The 26,035-nt window shown below is 46.2% G+C and overlaps 1 protein-coding gene and 1 long non-coding RNA gene across 20 annotated transcripts in view; one reads left to right on the top strand and one right to left on the bottom strand.

Moving 5' to 3' along the window:
- The window catches only part of LOC115287501, a 22,978-nt gene extending 19,378 nt beyond the window's left edge, over positions 1–3,600 (top strand). Inside the window, exon 3 of the long non-coding RNA XR_003906515.1 lies at positions 2,023–3,600. This is a non-coding gene — a long non-coding RNA (uncharacterized LOC115287501). The remainder of the gene's footprint in view (positions 1–2,022) is intronic.
- NRP2 (neuropilin 2) overlaps positions 1–26,035 on the bottom strand; it is a 115,080-nt gene that overhangs the window by 4,634 nt on the left and 84,411 nt on the right. For 3 of the 19 annotated variants that reach the window (XM_029933995.1, XM_029933992.1, XM_029933997.1), the window contains exons 16-17: positions 1,102–1,152; positions 453–550 (exon numbers count right to left, since the gene is read on the bottom strand). In XM_029933995.1, the coding sequence (XP_029789855.1) occupies positions 453–550; positions 1,102–1,152 (149 nt within the window). The other 16 variants (XM_029933996.1, XM_029933993.1, XM_029933990.1 and 13 more) reach the window with 10 other exon arrangements.

Here is a 26,035-nt window from a genome sequence, read left to right on the forward strand (position 1 = left end):
AAAAAAAAAAAAAAAAAAAAAGAAGATGAAGAAATTCAGGTTTTTAAGAAATTAGGTGACCAGGTAGCTTACTCGAGGTTCCAGCCTTAGCCAGCAATTAAACTAGGAATAGGAATCAGACTTTCTATGTCCTCATCCCCTGCTCTCCGTTTCCATCACAATGCTTCTGCTGCAACACCTACTGCAGCCTCGCCTTGTAGGCCAGTTCCACAGCTTTGCCCATAAAAGGAGCGTTAGATGGGGTTTCGCAGGGAGAGTCTGCGTTGAGTTAACAAGGTGCTGTTTGGGTTAGTCACTCTGTTTCTATAACTACATTTGAAGTGTTTGATTAAGGTCAGGTTAAAAGCAGCTGTTCTATAAACGGCCCTTCTTAAATCCATCAATCTTGGTCTAAAGTTGTTCTTTGGGAGGAACTGTGGTGATCTCTCTTGGAGATCAACTCTGGCACTCACAGAAGCCCAGAGAGACGAGTGCTGCTCTGAGTCGAGGGCAGAAATTATATCTCCATGTTTGCTCAGCGGTCCTCCAGTCAGGGCTCTTGCTTCATCTTCTTGAAGTATGTGTATTTGAAGTGGGGGAGTAGAAATTGGACTATTACAAAATGGGCATTGCAGAAAAGGAACCTAAATCTGGCAATGGGCCCCAACTTGCAGTCTTGGATAGTGTGAAAGAGGCTCCCCCCAGGCCAGGGAACAGGAAACCACAGAAAGCCTAGGAGAATATTCACATTTATACTCATTTAACTCAGGTCCTTTTTGGGAAGAGGTCAGTGGGTTCAAGCAGCACCCCATATAGAAGAGCCTTGCTTTGACTTCTCAAGCGTTTATCCAGATTTGAAGTCCATCAATGTCAAAAGCTGCCTGAAGTAGGGGACCTGTTTCAGATTAGGCAGAAGGAACTCAATAAACTTTCTAAATTTCGAAATTTGACCTTGACAAAGCAATTGATGGTTTCTGCATTTTTCTCTGGATTCTTTTCCCTTATGCTTTTGACTGGTAGTTCTAAATTCTGGCCTTCGAATACCCCAGGATTATTTTTGTTGATGTCTTTATAACCAAACTTGAATTTCATGATTATCTACTAAATCATAGCAATACTTACCATCAATTTCATCTTCATAGCCCTCTCTTCCATGTATTTCTGGAATGTCCACTATAATGAAAAAGAAAACAAACAAATCAAGTTGTAACAAATTCTAGTGCCATGGCTAACAGGAAGAGATGCAGACTTTCTGAGAATGACCCCCCCTCCCCCCCAGTATAGTGGGCAACTAAAGAATCACATCTGCTTCTATGTCATTTAGTATGTACATTACTGGATTCTTTCCTCTTCAAATGATTTGTCTTTATATCCACAGCAACCAGAAGAACAGAAACAAAAAAGGTCTTTAGCTCTAAGTAAACCCTCACTTGTGTCTTGGTAATGACTGTAGTTCATTGCCATTATAGGTCTGCATTTATCCATGGCAATTTGGATGGCATGCCCATCATCAGTTGCTACTACTGTGATGTTTATTTAGTGTAACTGACCCTCCTTACATTCATGCTTCTAAGTAGACATATAATATAAGGGTCTTCCTCCTCTGGATTTCAAATAAATGTATGGTAATTTAACAAAGTCACATTTCGTCATTATGTTTTAATGTAGAAGTAGAACTGGAAAGAATGTAATAATGCCTCTCCACCTCCACATATCTGTGCTGATATGTCTTGTCTTTCCTTCTCAGTTTATGTTTCCATTGGATTTTTTTTATGGCTTAGAATAGGTCAAACATGGGCATCCAATCTGACTAGCCCAGGCTTGAATAGAGCTAAGTTTAGTTACTGTGAATTTTCTCCAGTATTATCACTATCTTTTTCTTTTTTTCTGATAATTTATGAGGGGGGATATGGGAAAGACGGTTTATTCACTATGCTGTCCATCTTACAGTCAGAGCCAATGAAAATTACCTGTCTAAAATGGTAAAACATCAAAAAAGAGAATCAAATATGTGGTGATTTATCATTTCTTTATTTCTCACAGGTTAATTATGTCTGCCCTGGCTGTCAGCTCAAGATGACATCAGCAAGTGTATAGGACCCCTTAGGAGTTTTATTGAACCCCAAGTCAGGTGAACAACCTTGAGGTCAGCACTATAAACTGATACTCAAAAATCCAGGCTTAGTCAAAACCCAAATCCTGAACAGCTAATGCTATCAAAAAAGAGAAAAAAAAAGAACTTCACACTGGCCTGAGCTTTCCCTCATCAGCACATCTCAGGGAAGATCCACTTGACCATGACATGAACTGAGGATTGATCTATCACTGCCACACTTGAAATTCAGTCTTTTCCTGGAGGCAGTGATTTTAATCATGTTAGATAGAAGTCTTCCTCACTCCTGGCGAAAGTGCTAAAGCACATTCTGATCTCCCTGGTCATTAGTAAGGGACGCAACAAAACAACTTGCCAGGACCCCACTTGAAAGGATCAATGCCATGTGGCACTGACTTGCCATAAATCCAGCCTGTTTCTGGCATGTTTCTAGCACAGCAACTGGCACCTGCAGGTCACGCCAGCCTCCCCACCTCTGTGCCCATCCCCTGCATTATTCTCCAGGCCCTTACTCTGCAGGCTGTTTCCTTGGAATGAAGATGTGAATATGAATCAACAAGAGGCAGGTGGTGTCTGTCATAGGGATCAAACTGTGCTTGTGAAAGTCAATCTGGAGATTGTTTTTTAACCTTATGAAAAAACAAACAAGCAAACATGGAAGAAAAGCATCACATTTCCATCCATTAATCGTTTTGATGGGATGCTCAGATGTCTTAACACCTTCACGGTTAAGAGATGCAGAACATTGGATAAGAATATGCGAATCGGCCTAGTACAAAAACTGTGGGGCTCTTGCCAGTGACTTTTGGGCCAAATCCTGTTCTTGCTTTTAAGGATTTGGTCTCTGCCAAGGATGTGACAGATTCTTGGAGGCTAGAATGCCATTTTGCTCCATCTCACCCCCTCAGGGAAGAACTCTTAGGACACTATTGATCATGGCTGGAAAGGGGTGGATGTGGCATTGATCTCAAAGGAAAAAGGGTAAAGGATGGTAATGAGGATGAGAACATTTTGCCCCCGGAGATCACAGCCTCTGGTCTCTGGAGGTGGAGGACTGGGTGAGGTGACCTCCCAAGAACTGGTCCATTTCTAAGGGTCTATGTAATTGATTGTTCAGATGTGCCGAGATTTCTGCACCTGGTGAATCAAAGGCTACTTAAGGTGAAGAAGAACATTTTAGAGGCTTGACTTGGCTTTTTGTGTAATCACTGCTCCCAGGAGTTTGGGTGAGTGGGAAGGGTCAACAAAAGGATAAGTTAATCAACATTTTCAAAAGTGCATCTGTTCATCAAGCCTTGAAAAAAGAATGGGACACTGGGGAAAACCCAAATAACGGGAACATTTATACCAAAAAAGCAGTTTACTTTGATAGCAATTTTCTCTAGTCCCCCTGCTAATATTCTTGATATCTGTGATTAAGAGCTTTCTTTCTTAAAAGCCCCATTGCCCCTCATGGGCCACTTTCCTTTTCTGTTAAGCCCAATAGGTAAACGTCAGCTAGTTTCCTCAGGATGCTGATAGGAAGGAGTGTGGCTCTCCTACCGGGTCCCTGAAGTTCTAGCAAGAAAAGGCAAGGGTGGAGAAGAGGGAGAAATAATGAGCTCAGAAATGACGAGGTAGCACCTCCTTGATAGCAAAAGACAGCACAAGCATGTTGGGACCAGGGACTGGGAATTAAATGGAATTTCTCTTTTTTTGTAATGAGGACAAACTTGGAGAGGACCTTCCAGGACCCTGGCTTAGTGGGTGGGTGTGTCTATGATTGGAGGGTGGACAAGGGGGGTGGAATGGGCCACACCTCTAGGATAACACAGATCTGGAAAGGATCTTACCACCCACGGGACTTCCACTTTCACCCTTTGTGCTCACATGCCCCTGTTTCCTCTGGGACCCTGCATGGACTCCATCTCAGCCAGTTTGACTCCAAAGCCTGAATTCTGACTCTGAGTACTGTGTGAGGGCCCGAGGTAGCCTCCCACCCCCACCCAGGTCTGCCTGCACGGTTTCTGGGTATAGGCAGGACACTGCAACGATACCATATGATTACTACCTTATTCTAAGAGTAAAAAAGGGCTTCCCTTGTCTTGGATCCTAGGTGGCTGGATATACCCTGTCTGGCTGTTTGCCTCCATCACTCTCTGGCCACTTTGATGGGAACTCCAGAGGACTTCTCATGAATGTGAAAATATGATCTGAAATTTGAAGCTCACATTTTCTATGACAGGCGTTACTCAGAGGGGGAATGCTGATTTACCTGTTCTTCCAAGGGAAGTCTCCATAAGCCAACCAGTCAACCAATCATCACTTATTAAAAGAGGTTTACAAAGTGCCCAGGAACCACACTGATGATTTTGAACAATGAAGATGGATGGGACCAGGAGTCTATAACCAAGGCCCTTTGGCATGGTTGGGAAGCAAAGACTCGTCCATGGCAAAACACCATTAGAGAATGTGGGGGCTTGTGGAGGGGACTCCAAGTGCTGCTGGCCTCCAGGGTAGGGACTGGGCACGTGAGGCCAGGCCATGGCCAGGAAGGAAAAGATTTGCGCGGGGAGGAGGGTGCTTCAGGAGAGAGGCTGCTACACAGCGGCAGTGGGCGAGTTCAAGCTCCTGTATCCATTTTATGGACAGGAATGGCTTCAAACATGGCACCTGAGCCTTTTTACTCGTATACTGATCCCCTAGTTCTTGGCTTGAGTTCATTTTTATTGGCTCCATCAAGTAACTCAAAGAGATTGCCATGCTTGGATTTCCCCACACGAGAGTCAGGTCTCTCTGCTCATCTCCTCCACCAGCTGTGGGAACCAGCACAGTGAAAGGAAAAAGTGAACGCATGAGGGACCAAAACAGACTAATAGAGTTCAAGTAATCAAGTGAGCAGAGTAGCCACTACTTAAAAAACAAATAACCCAATTCAACAAAACCTGGTAATTTTCATATTGTCATCAAAGCCTCAGGCTGCAGTCCTGTTTTCCCAGGAGTCCTTTCTCTGAGCCCCATCAAGAGGTGGGTGAGGTACACAGTGAAGAGTGATTCAAGGTCTTAGCCCATCTCCTATAATCCGATTTTCCAGGCCAAGAGGCCCACAGGGGCTAGTTATCAAAACACTGACTGTTCCAGAACTCCTTCCACCCAGGAAGAGTCACATATTTTCAAGTGTCCTTGTCAGTAAATTGCAACACTATGGCATAAAAGGTTAATGGCCATACGCAGCCATAAACTGAACCTACTCTAAGGAGATATGTTTTTCCCTGTGGGGTCTGGAACAGTGCCTGGTGGACCACACAAGCTATGCAGGAGAAACACCCCGAGACACTTAACCTGCAGCTGGGGAATTCCCCACTGTGCGTGATTTAGGTCTCAAACAGGAATGCTCTCTCCCAGCCTTGGCTTCCATTATCTCCTTCCCCACCTTACATGTGTGTGTGCGCACACAACCACTTTACATATCTTCCTCTCTCATTTTCTTCCAGTTTTTTCTCTTAAACTAAGATCTTTCAGTGTTAGACTGCTTTTCTGCAATTACTCTTAGAAGAATTTTGACTTTCTCTTTCACCACTACTGCTATGCTGTGGTCTACTGTGAGTGTATCAGCAAGGACATTGTTGTGTTTACTTTCTGCATCATAAAAGGAACTTCACAAGATTTCTGGGAAGTGAAAAGCCTGCCCCAAACCACTGGCTACTTTCAGATACATAATTTAGGATAGTCCATTCCTGGGTCATTTGCATGGAGATCATTTGAGGACATCGAAATAAACTAGTTTTCTCTGAAGAATCCTTTCCATGCCAACTCCAAGAAGTGGAGTAAGAAGGCTTGTTGAAGCTGATGACAAATTCGTAAGCCAGAGTGTGTAGCAGAGACCCTCTAGGAAATGTGTAATGTCAGCTCTGCTATCTCTCTCTCTCTCTGAGGGGAAGGAATATGGGATTTGGAGGAGTGCTGCACTGGGAACAGGCTGCCTACTTCTCATCTGAGCTCCACTCTCCACGGCAGGGATGAGCACCTGGGCACATCACTGACCTTCTGAGTCTCAGTTTGCTCCTTTGAAAGTAACCACTCGTGTTCTTCCCTGCTTTAGTAGTCTATGGGAAGAAAATGAGAAAGGTCTGAGGGCGCTCTGATGAGGACGCTCTCAAGAGGCTGCTGGTTGAAGTAGACAAGGTGACTCCCATAGAAAAGAACCCAATGCTGCTCACTACCCCAATCTTCACCCCAGGTCTGTCTTCTCCTGGATTGTTGCTTCCTGAAGGCAGCCACCTTAAGGTGTGTGTGGAAAGAGAAGACCATGAAAAAAGACAGGGAAAGGGAAGCTATGAGGTCCCATGTTTCCAATACTTGCTCATTTGTCTTAGAAACCAGCCCTGCTAACTGGCAATCAAAAAAGTAATTGGGAAAATTGTGCCTGGAGTTTTAAGCTTCCACCTCAACTGAACCCAGGCTGATAAAACCAGCCTTAACGTGGCCACTTAACCCACCAAACTGCAATCAGCCTTCAAAGCAAGGATTGAAGAGTCTCTGACACACAGAAAATCATTGAAATCATTCATTTTCACAGGTACAGGTGTCATCGCTTCTACTTTAAAGAGAATGAAATTGAAGAAGAGGGTAGAAAAATGCAGTAAGTCATTGAACAAATCAGTGGTGAAGCAAGGAAGCCACATTTTCGACACCTTGTTTGGGGCTGTGATTTATGTGAGATAAGCTCTTGGCTACTTCGAACCCTTGCTGAATTTGATTCCAAATTCTCGAAACCCCTGAGCCAGCTAAATCACTGGACTGTTCAGATGGGAGCAGTCTTTAGAAAATTCTCTCAGCCATTTCGTTTTGATCCCAGCAGGAGATGTAACACCGAGACTGAAATAAATGAGAAATAATGAAGGACTAGGAGATGTTTCTTGGCCTTTCACAGTGTAATTCAGTTTAACATTTAGTATTGGCTGAAGGTCCCCCCTCCCCACCACACTTAATTTCCCTAATTCAGTTTGTTCATCCCCAGTTGCTACAGGAGCCAAGAGTTCAGATGTTGATGAAAGCTATGCCAAGCTCCTCGATTAGAGTGTCAGGGTACTTGAGAGCCATTCATCCCTTGCTGGGTTTGGCTTGAGTTTAGAAACATCACCAGAAGATCCTTTATCATGTGTTTTTATCTCTTGGGCTTATAGCCAAATATATGCAAAGTCATGGAAAAAATATGTTTTGGAGTTTTCAAATGATTTCAAACTGGAAAACATGGAGGCTTGGTTTGAGATATCTGGAGTCTGACCTTGAAATTAGCCATTATTTTCTATTATTTTTAGTTGAATGACTAGGTAAAAACACTAAAAAGGATTGGAAATATCAACGCAAATGAGAAAGCTGTGAAATGACCTAATAATATTTTCAAGTGTGGAGGTGGATGAGCAGCTGAGGCCAGAATGGCTCTACTGAGCCCCAACAATGGTGTGAGAATAAGAAAAATGCAACCAGAGAAATATTTAGCTATAAAGATGGGATTCACAGTTGTGCAGGTTGGAAAAACCCAACAATGGTGATGGAGGAACATTCTGGAATCTCTCCTCCACCCTAGTCTTTGAAAAATCAGATATTTTTAACTATAAGTAGGTATGTCAACAAGAAGAATTAGGCTCTTCTTTCATTGTCTACCTTCTCAGAGTTTGAAGGTGAGAAAACCCTAAAATTTCAGAGAAATTCTTATATTTTCACATTTCAGAGAGCTCCCCAAGTGGGCCTTGACATTTCTTCTCTCCTCTAATCCTGACACTCAGGAAGTGCGCATACTGGGAACACCACTCAAGTGGAGTAGTTTCCTACAATCTGGGTGAGTGAAAGAATGGCATCAAAGAAGCAAAACTTCATTTGCTTCCAACATGAAAAAGAGATGTCTTGTTAAAACTTCCCCTCATATTTTGTAAGTCCCTGAAAAAATGTCCTATGTATCTCACCAAGTAAGTCTGCTATACTTAAAAGGTGGGCTCTTCTTCAGAACACCAGAATGAACAATCCTGTGATAAGAGGTTAGGGGTTCCCAAAAGGTACCTCTCTATCCACTCAAGAGGTGATTTTCCCCAGAAGCTTGCTGGTATCCCAGGACTATAATGATAACATAAGAGAATAATTTGGTCTCCAGTAAGAACACAACTACTTGAAGGAAAGTAACCAACTGAGTCTTTGTTTGAGGAAATCTGCCCCACACTTTTCTAGGAAAGAGTTTGGTGAAGGGGGGCGGGCAGAGAAAGTATGAGAATGACAGAGGAGAGGAGAGGCCACTAGGAGAGGGAATGGTGCAGAAAGGGGAGGCTGGAGGTTGGAGATGAACAATATTTGTCACAAAGGCAGAGGGGTGGAGACAGGTCCTCCTTGGGGAAAGAGGGGGGGATGGTGGCCTATCGGGAATTGCAGAGCGAGACAGATGACGGTGTTATGGGGATGGACTTCCTATGAACACTATTACTGAGCTTACACCCTTGGTCTGCAGTTGGCTGAGGCTGATGAGGTATTCTGGGGGCTGCTTTTGAAATCCACATCAGCCCCTGCCTAGGTCCTAATGCCTATTGTCCTGCCTCAGTGCCCGCTGTTGGAACTGCCCAGGAGGAAGTCCACACGGGCCCCCTTCTCCCAGCCCCTTGGTGGCAGTAAGGAGACACAAAGGGATGAAATGTTTCTTTAACAGACTGTGCTAAAATGCAGCCTCAATAACTAGCAAGCTGTTTGAGAATAGGACTTCGGTCAAGGCCACCTCCAGCTCAAAGCTTTCTCTGCACTGCCATCATTACTGGGGCTGGCTGCTCTCTGGCAAGTCAGAGAACTCCAGTCCGGGCACCATGCTAATGGGTCCTGCTGCCCCACAAAGAACACACTACCACTGAAAGCCATGACATGGTGTACTATCGTTCCAGTTCTGGATCAGAGCCCTTGCTTAGGGGTATGTTGGCTAATGATCTTTAAAGAGTCCCATTTTGCACAATTACACATAGAAGACAAAATAAGGCTTGTGTGAGTGTGTGTGTGTGTGTGTTGGTGTGTTTGCAGTGACTCTAGCTCATCCATATGTCATGCTCATGCTACTTTCTTTCCTGAGCCACCCTGAATTATCTACCTGAATCCCATGCCCAAGAGGCAGAAGTCCTAGATTTTTGGCAGGTCAGAGAAAAAAGCCCATAAGAGCCCATAAATGGCTGTAGACACTGTCCCTAATGCTCAGAGTCTACGTTCCATTATTAAGAGCCCTATGTCTTCACGCACAGTAGAAATCAGGGTAGCACTCTTGGAAGGAAAGGTGTTTTGAACAAATAGCCCCCTTGGCTTCTCTTCCACTTGCCACTCCTTGCGGGAGCCACTTGGGGCTAGCATCTTGCCCCACGCACACAGACCTCCCACTAGAAAAGGACCTCGCCTCCTGGTGACTTTCCGCAGGTCACAGCAGTCCTGGACCTCCTCGGAAGAAAGTTGGATGCCACCTTTTGGCCTGGAAAGCCTGCCCTACTGTGGGGCCAACTGGGGGCTTTGGTCTCAAGGCCCCAAGGATAGGAGACTGTCTGTTGGCATGTGGGCCTACTTGTGGCTGCTGGAATATTTTCGTCTGCAGCACAATACAGTGCACTGACCTTAAAGGATGTTTTTTACATGAATTTTTTAGTAGGAAACATAAATAAATAACAGCAAGGCACAGCACAGTCATTCTTTGAAGAAACCAAGTGGAACTCATTAATCATGGAGAACAGGGCTCTGCCTACAGAACCCAGGGATGGAATTAACCCTTGTACCGCAGCTGCCACAGCCCTGGTGAGCTGCCACTTACACTCAGGCTGCATTCTCCACAAATTGACAGTTAAAGAAAAAAAAGTCCCTGCAATTAAAATTCCCTTCAGCGAAAACTATCCAAAGTCTTCTCTTGCAAGCACTCTACCCACTGCAGGAAGGAGAGGTAGTCCCAGAGATTAAGTGGCCTGTGCAGATGTGGGAGGGGATAGAATCGCAGGATGTCCACTGGTTTGCGACTCTCTCAAATGGGGACAGCTTCACTGTAAAAGGTTAACCTCAGCCATTTGAAGCAGCTGTTAAAATGAAAACAGGCACACCATTTGGCCGATTCATTCTATCGCACAGAAACGTGTGCGCAAAGATGTAACTTCAAAGATGTTCATCGCAGTATTGTTTATAATAGGAAAAAAACCCCAAATTAGACACAACCTGAATGCCCATCGGTAGGGGAGCAGTAAATAAAGTAGGGTACAATAAGGAATGCTATACACCAGCTACACACCATGGGGTAACCTGGCAGTGTGTCCTGAAGTATTGTCCAGATTTTGTGAAAGGAAAAGGAGACAGTTGTCCAACAAAGCAGCAAACGCCGTGACACCATTTATGCAGAACGATACCAAACCCCAGCCAGACAGACGACATAACTGGACACAAACCTACAGGTCTGTATAGGTCTAAAACAAGGCCTGGACATATATGCCTCAAGCTGCTTCTGGTGACTACTCTTTTTCGGGGAAGAGAGTGGGACCGGTTAGCAATGAAATGGACATTTACTTCTTCTGTATTATGTTCACGTTTCCAGCATGTAGTTGTGTATAACTTCTAAGTTAAAAAAAAAAAGAGTGAGAGAAACACCCAGCCAGTTATTATCCTAAAATGTCCTCAACAACGTCTTTCAGGATCACTAACCACTGTGCTCATAAGTCTCCCAAACAAGATGTTTCTCTCCTCAACACCCACTGTGTTGCTAGAATGTCAGTTGCTGATTTCTCAAACAGCCTTTCCTATTTCTTGGTGCAATGCCCATGGGCATTTAGTCTTTTTGGGCTCTTGGAGGTCAGTGGAAGCAAAGCCTAAGAACAATTACTTTACTCAGCAGAGGGTAGAATGATTCTGGGTCTTCTGCCCACTGAGATGTGGGGCGAGGGAAGAATGGTTCCGCTGGCAACCCCCAACCGCCTGGATTCTCCACTGCATCATACTAGGCTAAGGGTGATTTTGTTCTTTGGCGATTCTCCACATCTTGTATCTCTACAGCCCTTAGGTCTGGGCCAGACTGAACTCCTCCACACAGTCACTGCAAGTGAATTCTGGCTGAGGCATGCGGCCTGATGCCTTTTAAGGGTGCAGGTTTCTGATTAAATCTAACCTCTAGACATACTCCAGTGCACCTGATCTATGTCAGGCTTAATTAAGTCCTACACTATTCCTAGTTTTAATTTATTTATATAAGGTGATTCTTTTTCCCTGCTGATTATAAGACCATAAGCCGGTGTTCCTCTCCCCACTCCTTTTCCTCTGGTAGGATTTGTTTTGTGTTTTCTTTGGGCCATCACTAAAGGGGATGAAAGGCAAGTGAGAGCTGAGAAAGCCCCAGTGATGCGCACAATTAAAGAGAGAAAGCAAGCCGCACCTACAGTTTGGCTCAGATGTGTAGCCCACAACGCGGACAAATCAAAGCTTGAAAACGAAGCTCTTTTCATCAAAGATTACAGAAAGGCCACAATGTTTGTGCAGAACAACTGCAAAGTCAGTGAAGAGGAATGATGGACGCGAACGCCGTGCCGCAGCAGATCGTCCGGGCTTGGGTTATCTGGGCTAGGAGGGTTGTGTCTTGCTTCAATAGCAAGAACACACATTAAAACCATCATACAGCGCCAGGTGGGAGCCAAAGAAGACATACTGGGCCTTGACATCTGGTATTTATGATCCAAGGAAACACAGTGTCTGTAACATTTATGCTTGGGCTCGGTCTGAAATACCACACTGATAACAGTGCTGCATTTGATGCCTAAGATTAGAGTCCTAACAGTCTTTGCCCTTTCGGGGAAGAGGGAATGCTTCTAGAATAAGCCCTGGGACTAGAACCAAAGCAGGAAAAGCAATGATGAAATTTTCAATGGTGGCTCCAAAACAGTAATGCTAATGAAGCCTAAGTGATGGCTGGTTTAATTTAGTCTGGCACATTTGGCCTCAGGACAGCTCAGGGAAGTGTTGACTGAGCCTGGGTCTTTGCCTGAAATAAATAGTTTTGAGAAGCTTTCATTTTTATCCTTTACTAATGGGAACAAACGGCTTTAAAGAAAGCCAAAGATCATTTAGACGAAATGGGTAATTATACTTGTCATTAGAGGAACAAACAGTGCTCCAATCATGGGCATTCCACTCTATTCTCCAGCAGAGGACAGTGACATCTATACTGAGCCATCTGTACTAACAGAGTTTCCTGTAAGGTCTCAAAACCAAAAGCCTGTTTCCTTTTAGCACCCCTTGGACAGGATTTATGGATGTAAAAAGTATTCCTTCCTGGATCTGGGTTTAAAGGGGTAAAAGCAGGACTCTCGTGGAAATTGGGTCTTCTGGACATGTCCCTTTTCATAGAGCCTCTAAGGATGGTTCTCGGGCCCCTGAGGAAGTCTTCTGGGCTTATGGACTGCTCTGAATACACCCCAGGAATGGGGGGTGAGGGTGGAAAATTCTTCGACAACTTCTTGGCTACTATTTCTCTGGAAGGTTGTATTGTCTACATTTCCCCACCAAGCCCCCACTGATAGAAATATTTTATATAACTAATCACTAATGATGCAAACAGGAGAACCAAAGAAAGTATATGTCAACAAGATCTGGCTTTTTGGGTAAGTTTCCCCAAGCCCCTCTCGAAGTTTTTATGGAATGTTCCTTTTATAAACTGTTCTAGCCGGACAGTTCCAGGTACATAGTCATCATATAATTATATAATATTCCAAAATGAAGTCCGGAATTTTCTGGAGCCTTGAACATGCCATAAGTTCCCATTTTGTCTGGGAAAGTGCTCATAAAGTAGAGAGCAGTGTCCCCATGGAAGAAATAATTTGGTAGGCAAGGGGTATAATGTCGCCGCCTCTTCTCCAAAGGAAGCTCTCTGTCTCCATAGAGCCGAGTACATGATTCAGCTCCATTGGTCCCATTCCCCCTGGGGCCCCATGAAAGCAGAGTCCAATCTCCAGGGATTTGTCATCAAGAGAAATTTTGTGGAATCACACTGAGCAATTTAGCACTTAGCAACTTCTGCAAAATCCCACACCAATCATAAAAGTTGGCTCAGCTGCACAAATTGGATAAAACTCCTAACAAGCAGTAATAAAAATAAAAGAAGAAAAAACTGGCATTCGGCTTCAAGGAGAAAACCCACCTACCTCCCACAGCAATGCCCTGTAGCTCAGAAGGCGATAGTCAAACTTCGGAAATATCCATTTGTTCAAAGCCTACATTTCAACTTTGTTCTCACAGGCAAACAGGAAAAAAAAAAACCCCAGATGTTTGTATAAAAATATCATCATTTTATTACATTCCACACAATACATTTTCAAATAATTTCCAATGTCCACAAGTTAATTTGACACACAGGCAACTGAGCAATGCAAGAGATGTCACAGTTATAGGAAGAGGGACTAAGAATAGGAAGTAAAAATCTTTAAGTGTTCTTGTTGTTGTTCTTTGGTAATTGTTGATTATTTAGGTGTTTGCTTGCCTGCTATTTTCAGTTTCAAGACAAGGTCTTTTTAAAGATGGGGTATCAATGTCAGAAATATTACTGGATTTCCTATCCTATTCAGGCTTTAATCCCAAAAATGTGGGATGAGGGAAAAGACAGTTTTACTTTATTTTCAGGGTCCTGTTTTGTCAATGTCAATGCTATGATTTTTTTTCTTTTTCCTGCCTTCACCAGCAAGTAGGGGATAGCAATCGTTAGAATAAGATCAAGGAAGGGATTTTTTTAAACCCCAGAGATATTGGTTTCCCTCCTGGAGCTGTTAATATGAAACCCCTACTAAGGCAAAAACTTTACCAGCCCAAGCTAGACCTTGAACTCATTCATTCATTCATTCATTCATTTATATTTTGATGGTTGCTATCACCTCTTTGTCTTCTGAGAAGCAACTCTAAACACATGCATGCATGCATTCACCTGTCCAGTCTATTTTTCTCAGAAGAGAGTGATCCTTCCCTCCCTCCATGAAATACAGAATTTTGCTTTCTAAAGATGCAAAGCACGATTTTGTAGAAGAGCTGCCCTTTTAGCATAGTACCTGGATAATACTATGAAAGTGGCTGGGCCAGAGAGAGAGCGTGCACGAGAGAGAGAGAGAGAGCGCAAGAGAGAGAAGGAGAAAGTGTGACATCCCCAGCTGAAGTGCATCATGGGATTCACAAAGATTTGAGCAGTTTCATATTCTCAACTATGGCGTGGACATAAAGATGATGCCACACGGGGCACCAGATAAAGACACAGCAAATGCACAAAGTTGTTGTCATCTTCTTGTAAAGAAGGGAAACCCTCAAGGGTATATAGTCACTCAGACAGTTGCTACACTGGCCGGGTTTTCCAGGTAAAATTTCCCCGACACCATGCCTCCACGAGGGGCCTACAGGGATGTCAATCATTTCGAGAGGAATGCCTGGCCCCAAATGCACAGCTGGATGTGGACACCTGAGATAAAAAGCCCATAGTGACTGGCAGGGAATTCATCACACGGTATGCTGGGCTCGTGCCCCTCCTCCCTCTCCCAGCTTTTTTTCCATCTTCAGCTGGGGTAGGACACTTGAAATCTCAAGGTAGCTCATGCTCTAGCCTTTCATCTTTTCTTTTCTTGGCAGAGCTGCTGTGGTTGAGACAGAGTAGCTCTTTGAAATAGAGTAAGAGTGGGAGAGCACCTTTCTTTCAGAAGGATGAAACAAACCAGATGCGAAAGTGAGGGTGTGCTGGAGGGACCTGGGAGTATATTCTGAAAGAATGCTAAAAGTCTCTCTCTCCCAAGCAGCCAAAAAAAAAATTAATATTTTGTTCTCAGAAGGTACCTGGAGGCTTTCAGCGCAGGCAACCATCTTTGGAGAGAATCTCTCACTTCCCCAGTGGATTCCTAGCAGGAAGCTGAGAAATCAACACCCCCAGGGCTGAGCCCCAAGTCACTGAGCGTCTCGTTAAAATACACACTTTCTATCAATGAAATTGACTTCATTATTGGGTCTAACCTTTGTACAATATCATTAGGCAATTTATCTCCAACATCCCTTTCCCTGCATTGCTTAGAGAGGACACATGGGTAGCAACAGATTTATCTTCATTATACCCTCTCCTGATGCAACAACATCTGGAAATGCCAGACCAGCTTAGGAAGGTGTATTTGCCAGATGCTACGGATGCGTTAAGGGGTAGCATTTTCAGGGTTGGCAATTGACACTTTCAAAAAATGATTACTTCTGGATATTCTCATAAGATTTAAATAAGTCAGGTGGACAGTCTTACGTTTTTAGTGGCTAAAAATTCAGGCACACATTAACACCATGAAAGGAAAGCAAATGATCCCTTTCCCCCCACATTTTACAAATGCTATTACAATGACCAGTATAATACCAAAGAATACAATTTTTAAGCTTCTTACTCAACTCCATCCCAAGTCGGGCAAAAGAAACCCCCAAGTGAGGAGACTTTGAAAAGACCACACCTCAGTCCTTCTGTCTCCCTTCTCTCCTCCACTTCTTGCTCCCAACATAAACAGGCTCCTGCTCCTCCTAAGCCAGTCTCAGTCAGATTCGTTATTCTTTATGACTTATTCCAAGATTGGACTTAACTGATAAAAGCTACACATTCATTATGAGCTTCTCTTTCATAAGGCAACACGAGACAGGTTTGCTTCAGGGCTGGAAGTAGGGATGGTTCTGCACGCACCCAATGGCGGCCATCTTGCTACTTCAAAGACTCCAGGAGACATGACAAGGATCACGTCTGAGTGCGCTGGGGGAACTTTCCTCTTGGGTCAGGTGGATCAGGAATGGGATAGGGATGGGAGGGGCCACATTTCATTTCATATGGCCTCGAGTCTTTTAGATACCTGGAGATGACAACGGTAGCCAACAGAAACCCAGCCAGAGCTCGATAAGGCAACAAAAAGCTTCAATCTCTTCTCCAAGTAAACACAACTAGTACAGTATATTATTTTCTCGTAGAATGTACCCCCGGAGAAGTAACACAAGAGTTAAAGGGGGTCCTCTCTGCACACACCCACACACACTTCCCCCACAATGAACCAGTCTCTCACGTCCACACACAGGCACCCCCCACCCCCAACAGAGCTATTCACACGCAAATGTATATACTATGTACAAACACACAGATCCAGGTTTCCTCTCCCGTCTCCTGGCAGACTGCCCACCGAGAGGAGGTAAGGGATAAGGCAAGGGGAAGAAACAGGGTGCCAGTCTCTGAAAAGAAAACCAGCTGAACCTTCAGTTGTGAAGTGCTGAGGGGTGTATCTCTTCTCGTATTCCAAGATGCAGCATTAGAGTTGGGAGTGGTTGGTTTGGAATCAACAAAAGGAAAAAAAAAACACGAAAAAAAAAGAACCCAAGGACAGTGGTCAGGATGAATAAAAGCACACTGGGTTTGGGCCGAGAGAGAGAGAGAGAGAGAGAGAGAGAGAGGAGAGAGAGGGATGTCTGAGAGTCCACACAGAGACTAGGCGAGGAGAAAAAAGTGCAAAATCGAGGCAACGTGTTTGTAGTCTTTCTCGTTTGTTTTGGGTGCCGTCCTTGGCTTCGGCCCTCAGCAGTGGGAGCCGCGGTCTTGCTCTAGTTTAATGGTTAGGGTGGGCTCCACCGCCACAGGGGCCCCGTTGGTGTAGTGGGAGGTTTTGTAGGTGATGGAGTGATCGGTCTTCTTGGCCGCATAGCGGAACCGGTGGTAGTGGAGCACCAGGGCCAGCGCGACGGAGACCAGCACCAGCACGGCGCCCCCGGCGGCCATTACGTAATACCAGTAGGCTGGGATGGGCTGCACGGGCACCGTGTCCACTGTGGGCTCGGTCCCTGGTAGGAGGGTGCCCCCTGGTGGAGAGACACAGAAGAGTGTTGCTAGGCTGAGAGCATGCAGACTACTCAAAAAATTAATTAAAAAAAAAAAAAAGAAAAACACATACATGCTTTGGAGTGGATAGGGACGGGGACAGGGGAATAAGATGGTACTGAGTACTTCTCTCCTGACAAGCACTTTTAAATGATTGACATTACTCCTTACTCACAACCTTATGAGATAAGTACTGTCGGACCCATTTCACAGATGGAAGTCTAAACAGAGGCTCAGAGAGGTTAAATGACAGTGGTTATACAGCAAGTAGGAAGTAAATATGGGGTTCAGCCAACAGCTGTGTGATTACAAGTATCTGTCTTTCTTTTTGTTAAACCACAGTTACGCCACCATACCCAGAATCGTTTTAATCCACACACATACATACACTCACGGATGCACACAAGTAAGTAAATGATGCTGGAATGACTTCCGAGATTCCAGCAGGCTGATTCTCGGAAGGGGTGGAAATACAGTATTTGGTTCAGTTGGCCAGCCTTCTTAAGCAATGTATTAATTAGGCTGGCTAGACTTAAAGGTGAATTCCACATTGGCTTGCCAAGGCTTCCGTGCCCATCAAAATCAGCCTGGTCTTGTCTAAACAGGTCAGTTACCACTGTCAAGCCATGACTAATGCATCACCATTTTTTTTAATTGAGTGAAGTATTTTAAAAGCTGATTGGAAAGACATTGCAACCAAAGAAACGTGGGTACACATGATAGTGGGTATGGTAAGACAGAGAGTGAGTGAGTGAGAGCCAAGGGAGGCAGATCATTCTTAATCTCGGAAAAGACAGAGGAGGGAAGAGAAGCTAGCAGAGGATTTCGAAGGCAACCACATTCACTGGCCGGCCTCTGGTTGCCATGGAGATGATATAGCAGATTTAAGCCCAGGGAAACTCTGGGAAAAGACTGGCTAGAGTCCCATTTGATGCAAAACAGTGCTACAACTTGATTCTCTTAAAGATTTACATCAGATGAGAATCTGGCTCAGAATGGGACTCGGAGCTTTGGAGGTTGCCCAAACCAGACGTGATCTTGACTTCTGAAAAATGATGTATGCTTAACCTACGAAAGCTTACATCCCTGGCTACTTACATCAAGTGGTGGTGGCCAGAAAGATGCATCCTCCCTATCCCTGGGATCCCCCAGAGGGACCCACGGCTGGCAGGGGCCACTGCCTTCTTCATCCTTCCCTGGTCCTACACCATGGGTGTATCTCTACTCAAGATGCAGCCAGGGTGAATTTAGATTTTCATGCCTCCCCGACAAGACTTGGAGCCTCTCAAGACCTCCCTCTCCTGTTGGGTTCTACCTCAGCGGATGGACAAAGAAGGCACTCCACAAATGCTCATGACTCAGAGAGTTTCAGAGATGAAGGCTCGTATCTGTGGGTCAGTGTCGGCCAACTCCTCGGCCTGAACACCACGACACCTCTCTATGATTTAGGGGAATAGCTGGGGGGTGGGTCAGACCTTCTGATGTTGTCTCAGAAGTGGAAGGAAAATGAGAGCATTTTTCTGGGGATATCTTCTAGAGCCTGCCTGCCTGTCCAGCCTTTGATCACAGGCTCCTCTAGTTTTAGGGATCCCCTTCCGCTAAAGTGCAGGGTCTGCTGGTGCCTCTCAGGCCATCAGGAGGGCGCAGCATTGGAAGAGCTCTGACAAGGGTGTGTCACATGGCAAACACACTGGCAGCTCCGTCCACAGCCCCAGCATCCCTGTTCCACCTTGTCTTCTTCATTACCACCTACTCTGTTTCTTTATTCCTAAATCACTTCTATCTTTTGGTAATTTCATTTCCATAGCTGAGAAAGCTCTTTATCTCCCCCTCCCCCTCCTCCCCCCTTCTCTGTCAATCTTTGTGACCATATTGAAAATTATGCATAGAAACAGAAAGAGAAAGCAAGGCGCGGAAAACAGCTCCTTGAAATGGCCAGCTTTCGAGTCACAGTGAACTAATGTCAACTCATTATTCAGGTCACTAAGAGTACCTGCTGCTTGGCAACCATTCTGCCGTTGGATTTTCACGTGGGCTCAGAAGAATGCACGAGAAACAACAAAGTGCACGGGGACGGGCCGAAGCCCCCCAGTGCCAGCCCCCTCTTCCCAAAGGGCATCCTTGGGTTTGCCTCTGATTTTGATTTGGCACCACAGTGAGAGCCCTCCTCCAATGAAAAGCAAGGAACGAGATACATCCACAGGGATTCACTCCCCACCGGAAGCACCTGGCCATACCACAAAGGGAGCAGAAGCAATTTTTGTCAAGCAAAAAATGGTCACCACTGCTCATTTTCCCTCCAAATCACACAGTGTCAGCTCAAAGGCTTGCTTTCCTTCAGTCAAAATGCTGTTTGTCAACATTAAATAAAACCCCTCAGGGCTCAGACACTAGGGCTGGGCCTTAATGCTACTCCTGAAGTGTTTCTTGTGATAGAGACAACGCTGGGGGACGGTGTGGGGATCTCAGGGGCCCACCAGAGGAAGGGGAAATCACAGTATACGGATGACACGGTCAGAGTCACCGCGAGACCTCTGGTCTCAGAGTCCTGCTCTGCTTTGGAAGACACGCTCCACTTCAGGTATGAGCCTCCTTCCTCTTTCCTACCAATGCTCCCCTCCCCCACATTATCAACATGAAGGAAAGACTCATGACAAAAGCCATCGTATGGATAGTGATGGACAACACATTAGCTCCTTAAATGTTTTCCTCGACATTTGTTTTTTTAGAAATAACAAGGCAGGGACGCCTGGGTGGCTCTGTTGGTTAAGCCTCTGACTTCGGCCCAGGTCAGATCGCACGTTCGTGGGTTCGGGCCCCACATCAGGCTCTGTGCTGACAGCTAGCTCAGAGCCTGGAGCCTGCTTCCGGTTCTGTGTCTCCTTCTCTCTCTGCCCCTCCCCCTCTCATGCTCTGTCTCTCTCAGTATCAAAAATAAATAAAACATTAAAAAAATTAAAAAAAAAAGAAATAACAAGGCATGCTACGTGAGTTTGTGCTTTTAATGTTAAGGGAGTTAGAAAAGAGAGGGTCCATCTATCAATTCTTCTCTCATCCCCCACAGGCAATTGTGGGTGGCCCACAGTTGGGGCCAGAGTTTCTAAGAACATTCTCCAGCTAAAGAGACTTAACTCCCACTGGCAAGATATTGCTGGTTGGAATCTAGCTTTGTGGCAGCCTTCAGGGTCTGTATACTAAGGCTCTGGTTTGACAGAGAAAAGAAAGGTGATAGATGAATAGGGGTTACATGACCTTCCAAAGCGTCTTCCCAGACATTAGCAGCAAACCAATGGATGTCAGAGGGAGGGATGGATGGATGGATGGATGAGCAAATGGGTGGGAGAATGTATTTGAAACAACATCCAGATTCCCTGGAAAACATTAACAACTCACTGGTACTTCAGATAACAGTTATTCTAGGAAAGTGCTAGCGGTTTTGCTGGCTTATACTGTGACTCTTAGGTGAAGTTGCACAAAAGGTGCCCCCTTCAGACAGATGTCACCTGCACCAGGTGCCCAGGTTGGCGAGTGGCTCTGTTTTGGCCCCAATTCTTTTTTTAATGAGAGACAGAGAGAGACAGAATGTGAGCAGGGTAAGGACAGAGAGGGAGACACAGAATCCCAGGCAGGCTCCAGGCTCTGAGCTGTTAGCACAGAGCACAATGCTGAACTCGAACTCATGGACCATGAGATCATGACCTGAGTTGAAGTCAGATGTTTAACAGACTGAGTCACCCAGGTGCCCCTATTTTGGCCCCACGAATCCCCTCACTCATATGGGGTGACCGGGCCATTGCTTTGTAACAAAGGAGCCTGGGCTGGTTCTCCAAGATGCGAGAAAGACGGTGGGCAAGACCTCTGCCTTGTCCAGAGCCGGCAATGTGCTGGACCTGAATGTTTCTCCTGGTGGCTGTAACTTCTGTCACTCACATTCCCCTGCCCCGACCCCCCGCCTTTTTTTAAACCCAATTGGAAAATGCCTTCAACTCTTGAACCATTTTTCTTTAATTACCATCCTCTAATTCTCCACAAAGTTTTCTCATTGTGTGAGATAATGAGAAACAGATATTTAAATAGTCAATAATTCCAAGTGTATTTGGAAGGTTGAGCAGGCTTCCATCTGTAGAATTTCTGAGCCCCCTGGTGAAAGGGGCAACGCAAAGGCATAAGAATTTGAATTCTGACAAGCAATAAATTCTAAGAAGCCATGCGCAAGAGGAGACCGAGGGAAAAGAAGACACTGTAGGTGGGGCTCCTTCAATTCCTCTTGTGCACACGAGGTTACTGAGTTAATAAACCACTGAGAAACGTGGCCATAACACCAGCTGTAATGAGCGCCTGCTTTACATGTGAAGGGCATTGGGCGACAGACTTCGCATGAATTACCTTGTTTGTTCCTCATGACCCTTGAAGGGGAGACCTGAGAATCTGCGAGGGGAAGTGATTTCCTCCTGGTTTTACCGGGAGGGAGCTTGAAGAGCACAGAGCAGCACAGAGCAAAACCCTAGCGATGGCTCAGCGCCCTCAGAGGAAGCTCACGCAAGGTCAGGATGAGAAGCACGTGCACCGAGTCCCCAGCCGGTGCCAGAACCCAGGGGTCAGAGGACCACGCTGGCCCGCTGCCTAGCTGTGTCCATTCTGGAACACAGCCGCCCCCCTCACACTGCTAACGGCTGCTTCCATGCTACAACGGGAGAGCTGAGGACTTGCGACACAGAGTCTTATAAAGCCCAACGTGCTTACTATCTGTCCAGAGATCGTCCTTTTCCCGAAGAAGCATGCAGACCCCGTTCCAACCAAGCTGGGATGGGACAGGAAGTCATCCTCTCCCTTTCCGCCTCCAGCTTCCATCTGAACCTGTCTGAGGACTATCTCGGTCAAGTTCTCTCTGAACTGCTGTGTAGAGAAAGCATGTCCTACAGCCAAATGTCCTCTGGACTTGGACGAGTCACCCAGGTTCCCAAAAGAAATGCTTGGAAAGACACCGGTGGGGAGTCCTCTCTCCCAGAAGAGGGGAACAAGGCTCCCTGCAAATAAGACCTGGCCTGTCTGCTGGGTCCCTTCTGCACAGGTTGGAAATGAGGTGCGGGTGAAGGAGTGTTTCAGATAAAAAAGCTTGTTGAGTTTGTGAGATTAAAGAAACAAACAAATTAGGTTGGCTCCTCTGGAGAAGTTTATACAAGATAGTAGAAGAATGTGGCCACGCCCCCGACCTGTTTGCAAGAGGAATGCAAAAGTACAACATCTCCCTGAGAAATGATTCTTCAATTTGCTTTACAAGCAGGGTCTAGAGGGACCTTGGAAGGGGGCCACTAGGCTCGCAGAAGCTGCACTGAGCCCCCACACTTCCCCCAATGCCCCTGAATGCGGGGCTGGGGCTGGCTGGAGTTTTGGACACCTCTCTCCAGTGGCACTCTCTTCCTGGAGAGAGGAAAAGTCGGTGAGAAAGATTTCCTTCTCCCCTTAGAGGAACTGACGTTGGCAGCTGTTTAGATGAATGGCGAGCTGGCGAGGAGGGGTGCGTCGGGCCTCGGTGACGGGAGAGGCAGCTTGCACGAGCAACCCTCACAAAGAATGCCTCAGTGTCCCCTCAGGCAAGCTGTGGCAGCCAAGCAGTTCTGCGGTTTACACACTTCTGATCTCCAGGCTTCCTCGCTCAGCGACACCTAGCCACAATCCGGCAGCTGGAGACGTGAGGGGAGGGGGCCGAGGAGCAGGAATCGGGCGCCACAGCTGCCTATCTGGAGCCCTGGCAGGGTGTAGGACTGCTTCTTGCCTTTCAGCCATGTGACCCTCCCTGCCTCCTGGAAGTGCTTCTAGGAGAGAGGAGCCCAAGGAGAGAGGGCACTGGAGGCCAACCCCAGGTCCTGCGCCCTGGGATGGGGGGACGCTCCACTGATGGGCAAGACGGCCAGCAGGGAATGGGGTTGGGGATAAAAGAGGAGAGGCGGTGGTGCTTGGCGGAGACGAACCAGCTGGCACCAAATAAACAGCACCCCCCGGCCAGCTCTGTCACTACCCCGGGATGGGTCTCTCTGAAGACTGCTTCCCTCTGTGTCCAGGAGACTGACTGAGATGTTCACTTTCTCCTGGTTTTCCCTGGATGAAAACAGAGCAGGACTGTAGAAAGGGAAACCTGAGCGAAGCCCACGGCTCTTGGCACCGGTCTGAGAACCCAAGTTCACAGCCATTAATACGAGGCACTGATGTCCTTTTTAGCATCCATCAGTGGTAGACATGGTGCTTCTGAATCCTTTCCTGTAACAACCACCTTCCCTGACAGCCCCTGTGCCTGGGGTTTCCACGGGTCTCTAATGGGTAGGGTACCAGATCCAGTCTCTCCTCCTGCGTCGTCCGAGTCCCCAGCCTCTGGCATGAACAAAGCCTCTCGCGCCTACAGTGAGCTACTTGGTCAACAACTACAAGGCTCTGATCATGGACCTTGCATGTTTTTACTGGCTTCTTTATTATTCTTTTTTCCTTTATTGAAAAAATAAAGTATTGGTTAAGAGGAAATAATTCATCACCTTAATTATACCACTTTTTGGTTCTTTTTTTTCTTTTCCTTTATACAGTTTTTCATTTGCTAACGCTCACATTCTAGAAGAAGATACATGACCAAACTGTGTTTATAGCCAAAGCTTAAAAAAAAAAACAAGAAAGGAAGAAAAAAATGCACACCCAGGCTACATTGTTTAAAATGTGACTCATAACAACAACAACAAAAGTCTTTTTACAAATCACATGACAAGGCAGCTTATTCATGTTCTCTTCTCCTTGTTCCTTCCCTCTATGCTTCCCTCGCTCCCTATGGCTTGTTTCTCTTCCTTACTGACTCACACCCTGGTTTACACGAAGCAGAAAACACGGTGATTGGAATAAAAAAAGGTTTCATGGCGAGAAATAAGTAAGAGGCAGAAAAATGAAAGACACTTGCAAATATGAAGGATCAAGAGTACCTAACAAGACCCAGCCCGGAGGTCACTTTTATTGCATTTGCTTGAAGATTTACCTAGTCCACAGTGGGCTCTCCCAAAGAGTGTGATTTCGCCTTCCCATGCTTAATTTATAATAGGAGAGAAAAATAACCCAGAGTCAAAAAAAAACACACTAACAATGTAACCGTCTATGGTTATTAGTGTTGAACCACCAACTCTGCATCCTGCCTGCCCAAACCGGACTTCTCTTTGTTCCCCTTTTTGAGTGAAGAGGCTGACTTAATCCCAGGATACCCAGGTCCCCACCAGGGCCACTGGTGCCCTGACCAGGAGAGGAACGGTGCACCAGTCATGAGGTTAGACAGGGCAGATGGTCCTCTTTCCTCTCTCCCGAGAAGGCTTTGCTGGGGTTAAAACACAGACTTGCATGCTGAGGCCAGAGGGGCCTTGGCCCTGCGTTCAGCTAGCTACCGACTCCCCGTTCCATGTACAACTTGCCAATGAGATAGAAAGTGTCCATTTTCAATCCCAATCCTGCTCTGGACTATGTTCCTTAAGGGCCCAGCCTCTGCCCCTCCAGACTCAGTTTCCTTCTTCCAAAGAGAGCTAGTTACTCCAGAGACAAGAGCCATGGGCCAACGCACACCACTCGTGCACTGCTTTTGCTTCTCCCCCCTCCCCCCATCACGAGCCCATCGTGAGAGTGCTGTAGATGCTTACCTTCAAGCCACTAAGCTCTGTGTTTATTTTGGCTAAATGAGCACTGCGGCTCCGATGATATTTTATTTATATATTTTTTACAAGCGAACATGACTGGACTGTAAAGCCTCACGGTAAACACAACCTCAGGGAAGCACATGTGCCCTGGTTTGTTGATTCTCTTACAGAAGCAGAGCACTTAGGCCCCGTCCTTGTCGGTCATGGACCCCGACACATGCCCTCACTCACAACCATGTCTGTGGCCGCTGCGGCGGGCCTCCAGCCAGCCTTCCCGGGAGCTCTGGGTCTATCAGCAAGCTCCCCTGGCCCAACGTAAGCGTCACCTCAGGTCTGAGAGGCTAGAACTTGAATTCAACTGTGATCCAAGTGATTCAGCTCGGACCTCAGCTTCCCTCCCAAGGCTCAGATCCGCATTCACATAAATCTCAGATCCGCATTCACATAAATCTCACACCCAGAGAGCACCGCCGCACGCACACGGATGGGCTCCATGCTTTAAAATGTGCAGTGGAGAGTGGGGGTGCCGTTCGGGAGGAAGCAAGGGCGAGAGAGAAAGAAATTGTGTTCTGGGCCCGTCTGTTATTCTCTGTTCTGCCGCTTTCTTCCCCACCTATTTGCTTAGAGGGCGAGGAGTGGAAAATAAGGCCAGATGATTTGGAGTCAACAGCGCATCTAGGTGGCAAACCGGGAATTCATCTCTTTCTAGCCAGGAGCTGGACAGATTAATGAGAGCAAAGATAATGAGTCTAGACTTCAGATATAAAAACGACTTCCCTTATCTCTGGAATGCTGTCACCTCTGGGGGGAAGGCCGGCCAGTGCAAACGGGGCACAGCAAGCCTCACAACTCTTTGCATGAAACAGGGTATGAAAAACCCCAGTGCTCAGGTGAGGGTGAGGGTCTGAATGTCTTTGCCGCCCGGGGCCAACAGAGAGGAAGAACTTAAAAAGTGGCTTCTAAACACTCAGCGTGGGGAACGTGGGCAGAAACTTGATGGGAGTGAACTCTCTGGAGCACAAGGAGGGCAGAGTGTGGGATCCACGGCACCCCCACAGCACAGCCGTTTCCACCACTCAGCCTCCCCAAGCCCCCTCTTTGTGCTGTGCGCTCTACTGTAGTAGTGAGAAAATGACCTGTGCTGCTTTCCAGTCTCCTATGAATGCTCTACCCAACCAGTCAGCAAATGTGCCTCCTTGCCTCGATCAGTCACCAGCTCCAGAATTCTACAACTTTTTTCCCCCCTTAGGACCACCCTTCCTTGTGTCTTTTCCCTAACTTTCTACCCTCGCAAAACGCCCTGCCACTGCACCTCACTGAGGGTCCATTGAGACCGCCGCCTGGGTGCCCTGCAGCTGGAAAGAAAGCATCTTCTGGCGAAAATAAATCATTGCCACCTCATTTCACTTTTAATTTACTACT

Source organism: Suricata suricatta, chromosome 3, assembly GCF_006229205.1.
Source record: "Suricata suricatta isolate VVHF042 chromosome 3, meerkat_22Aug2017_6uvM2_HiC, whole genome shotgun sequence".
In the NCBI taxonomy this organism is placed as follows: Eukaryota; Metazoa; Chordata; class Mammalia; order Carnivora; family Herpestidae; genus Suricata; species Suricata suricatta.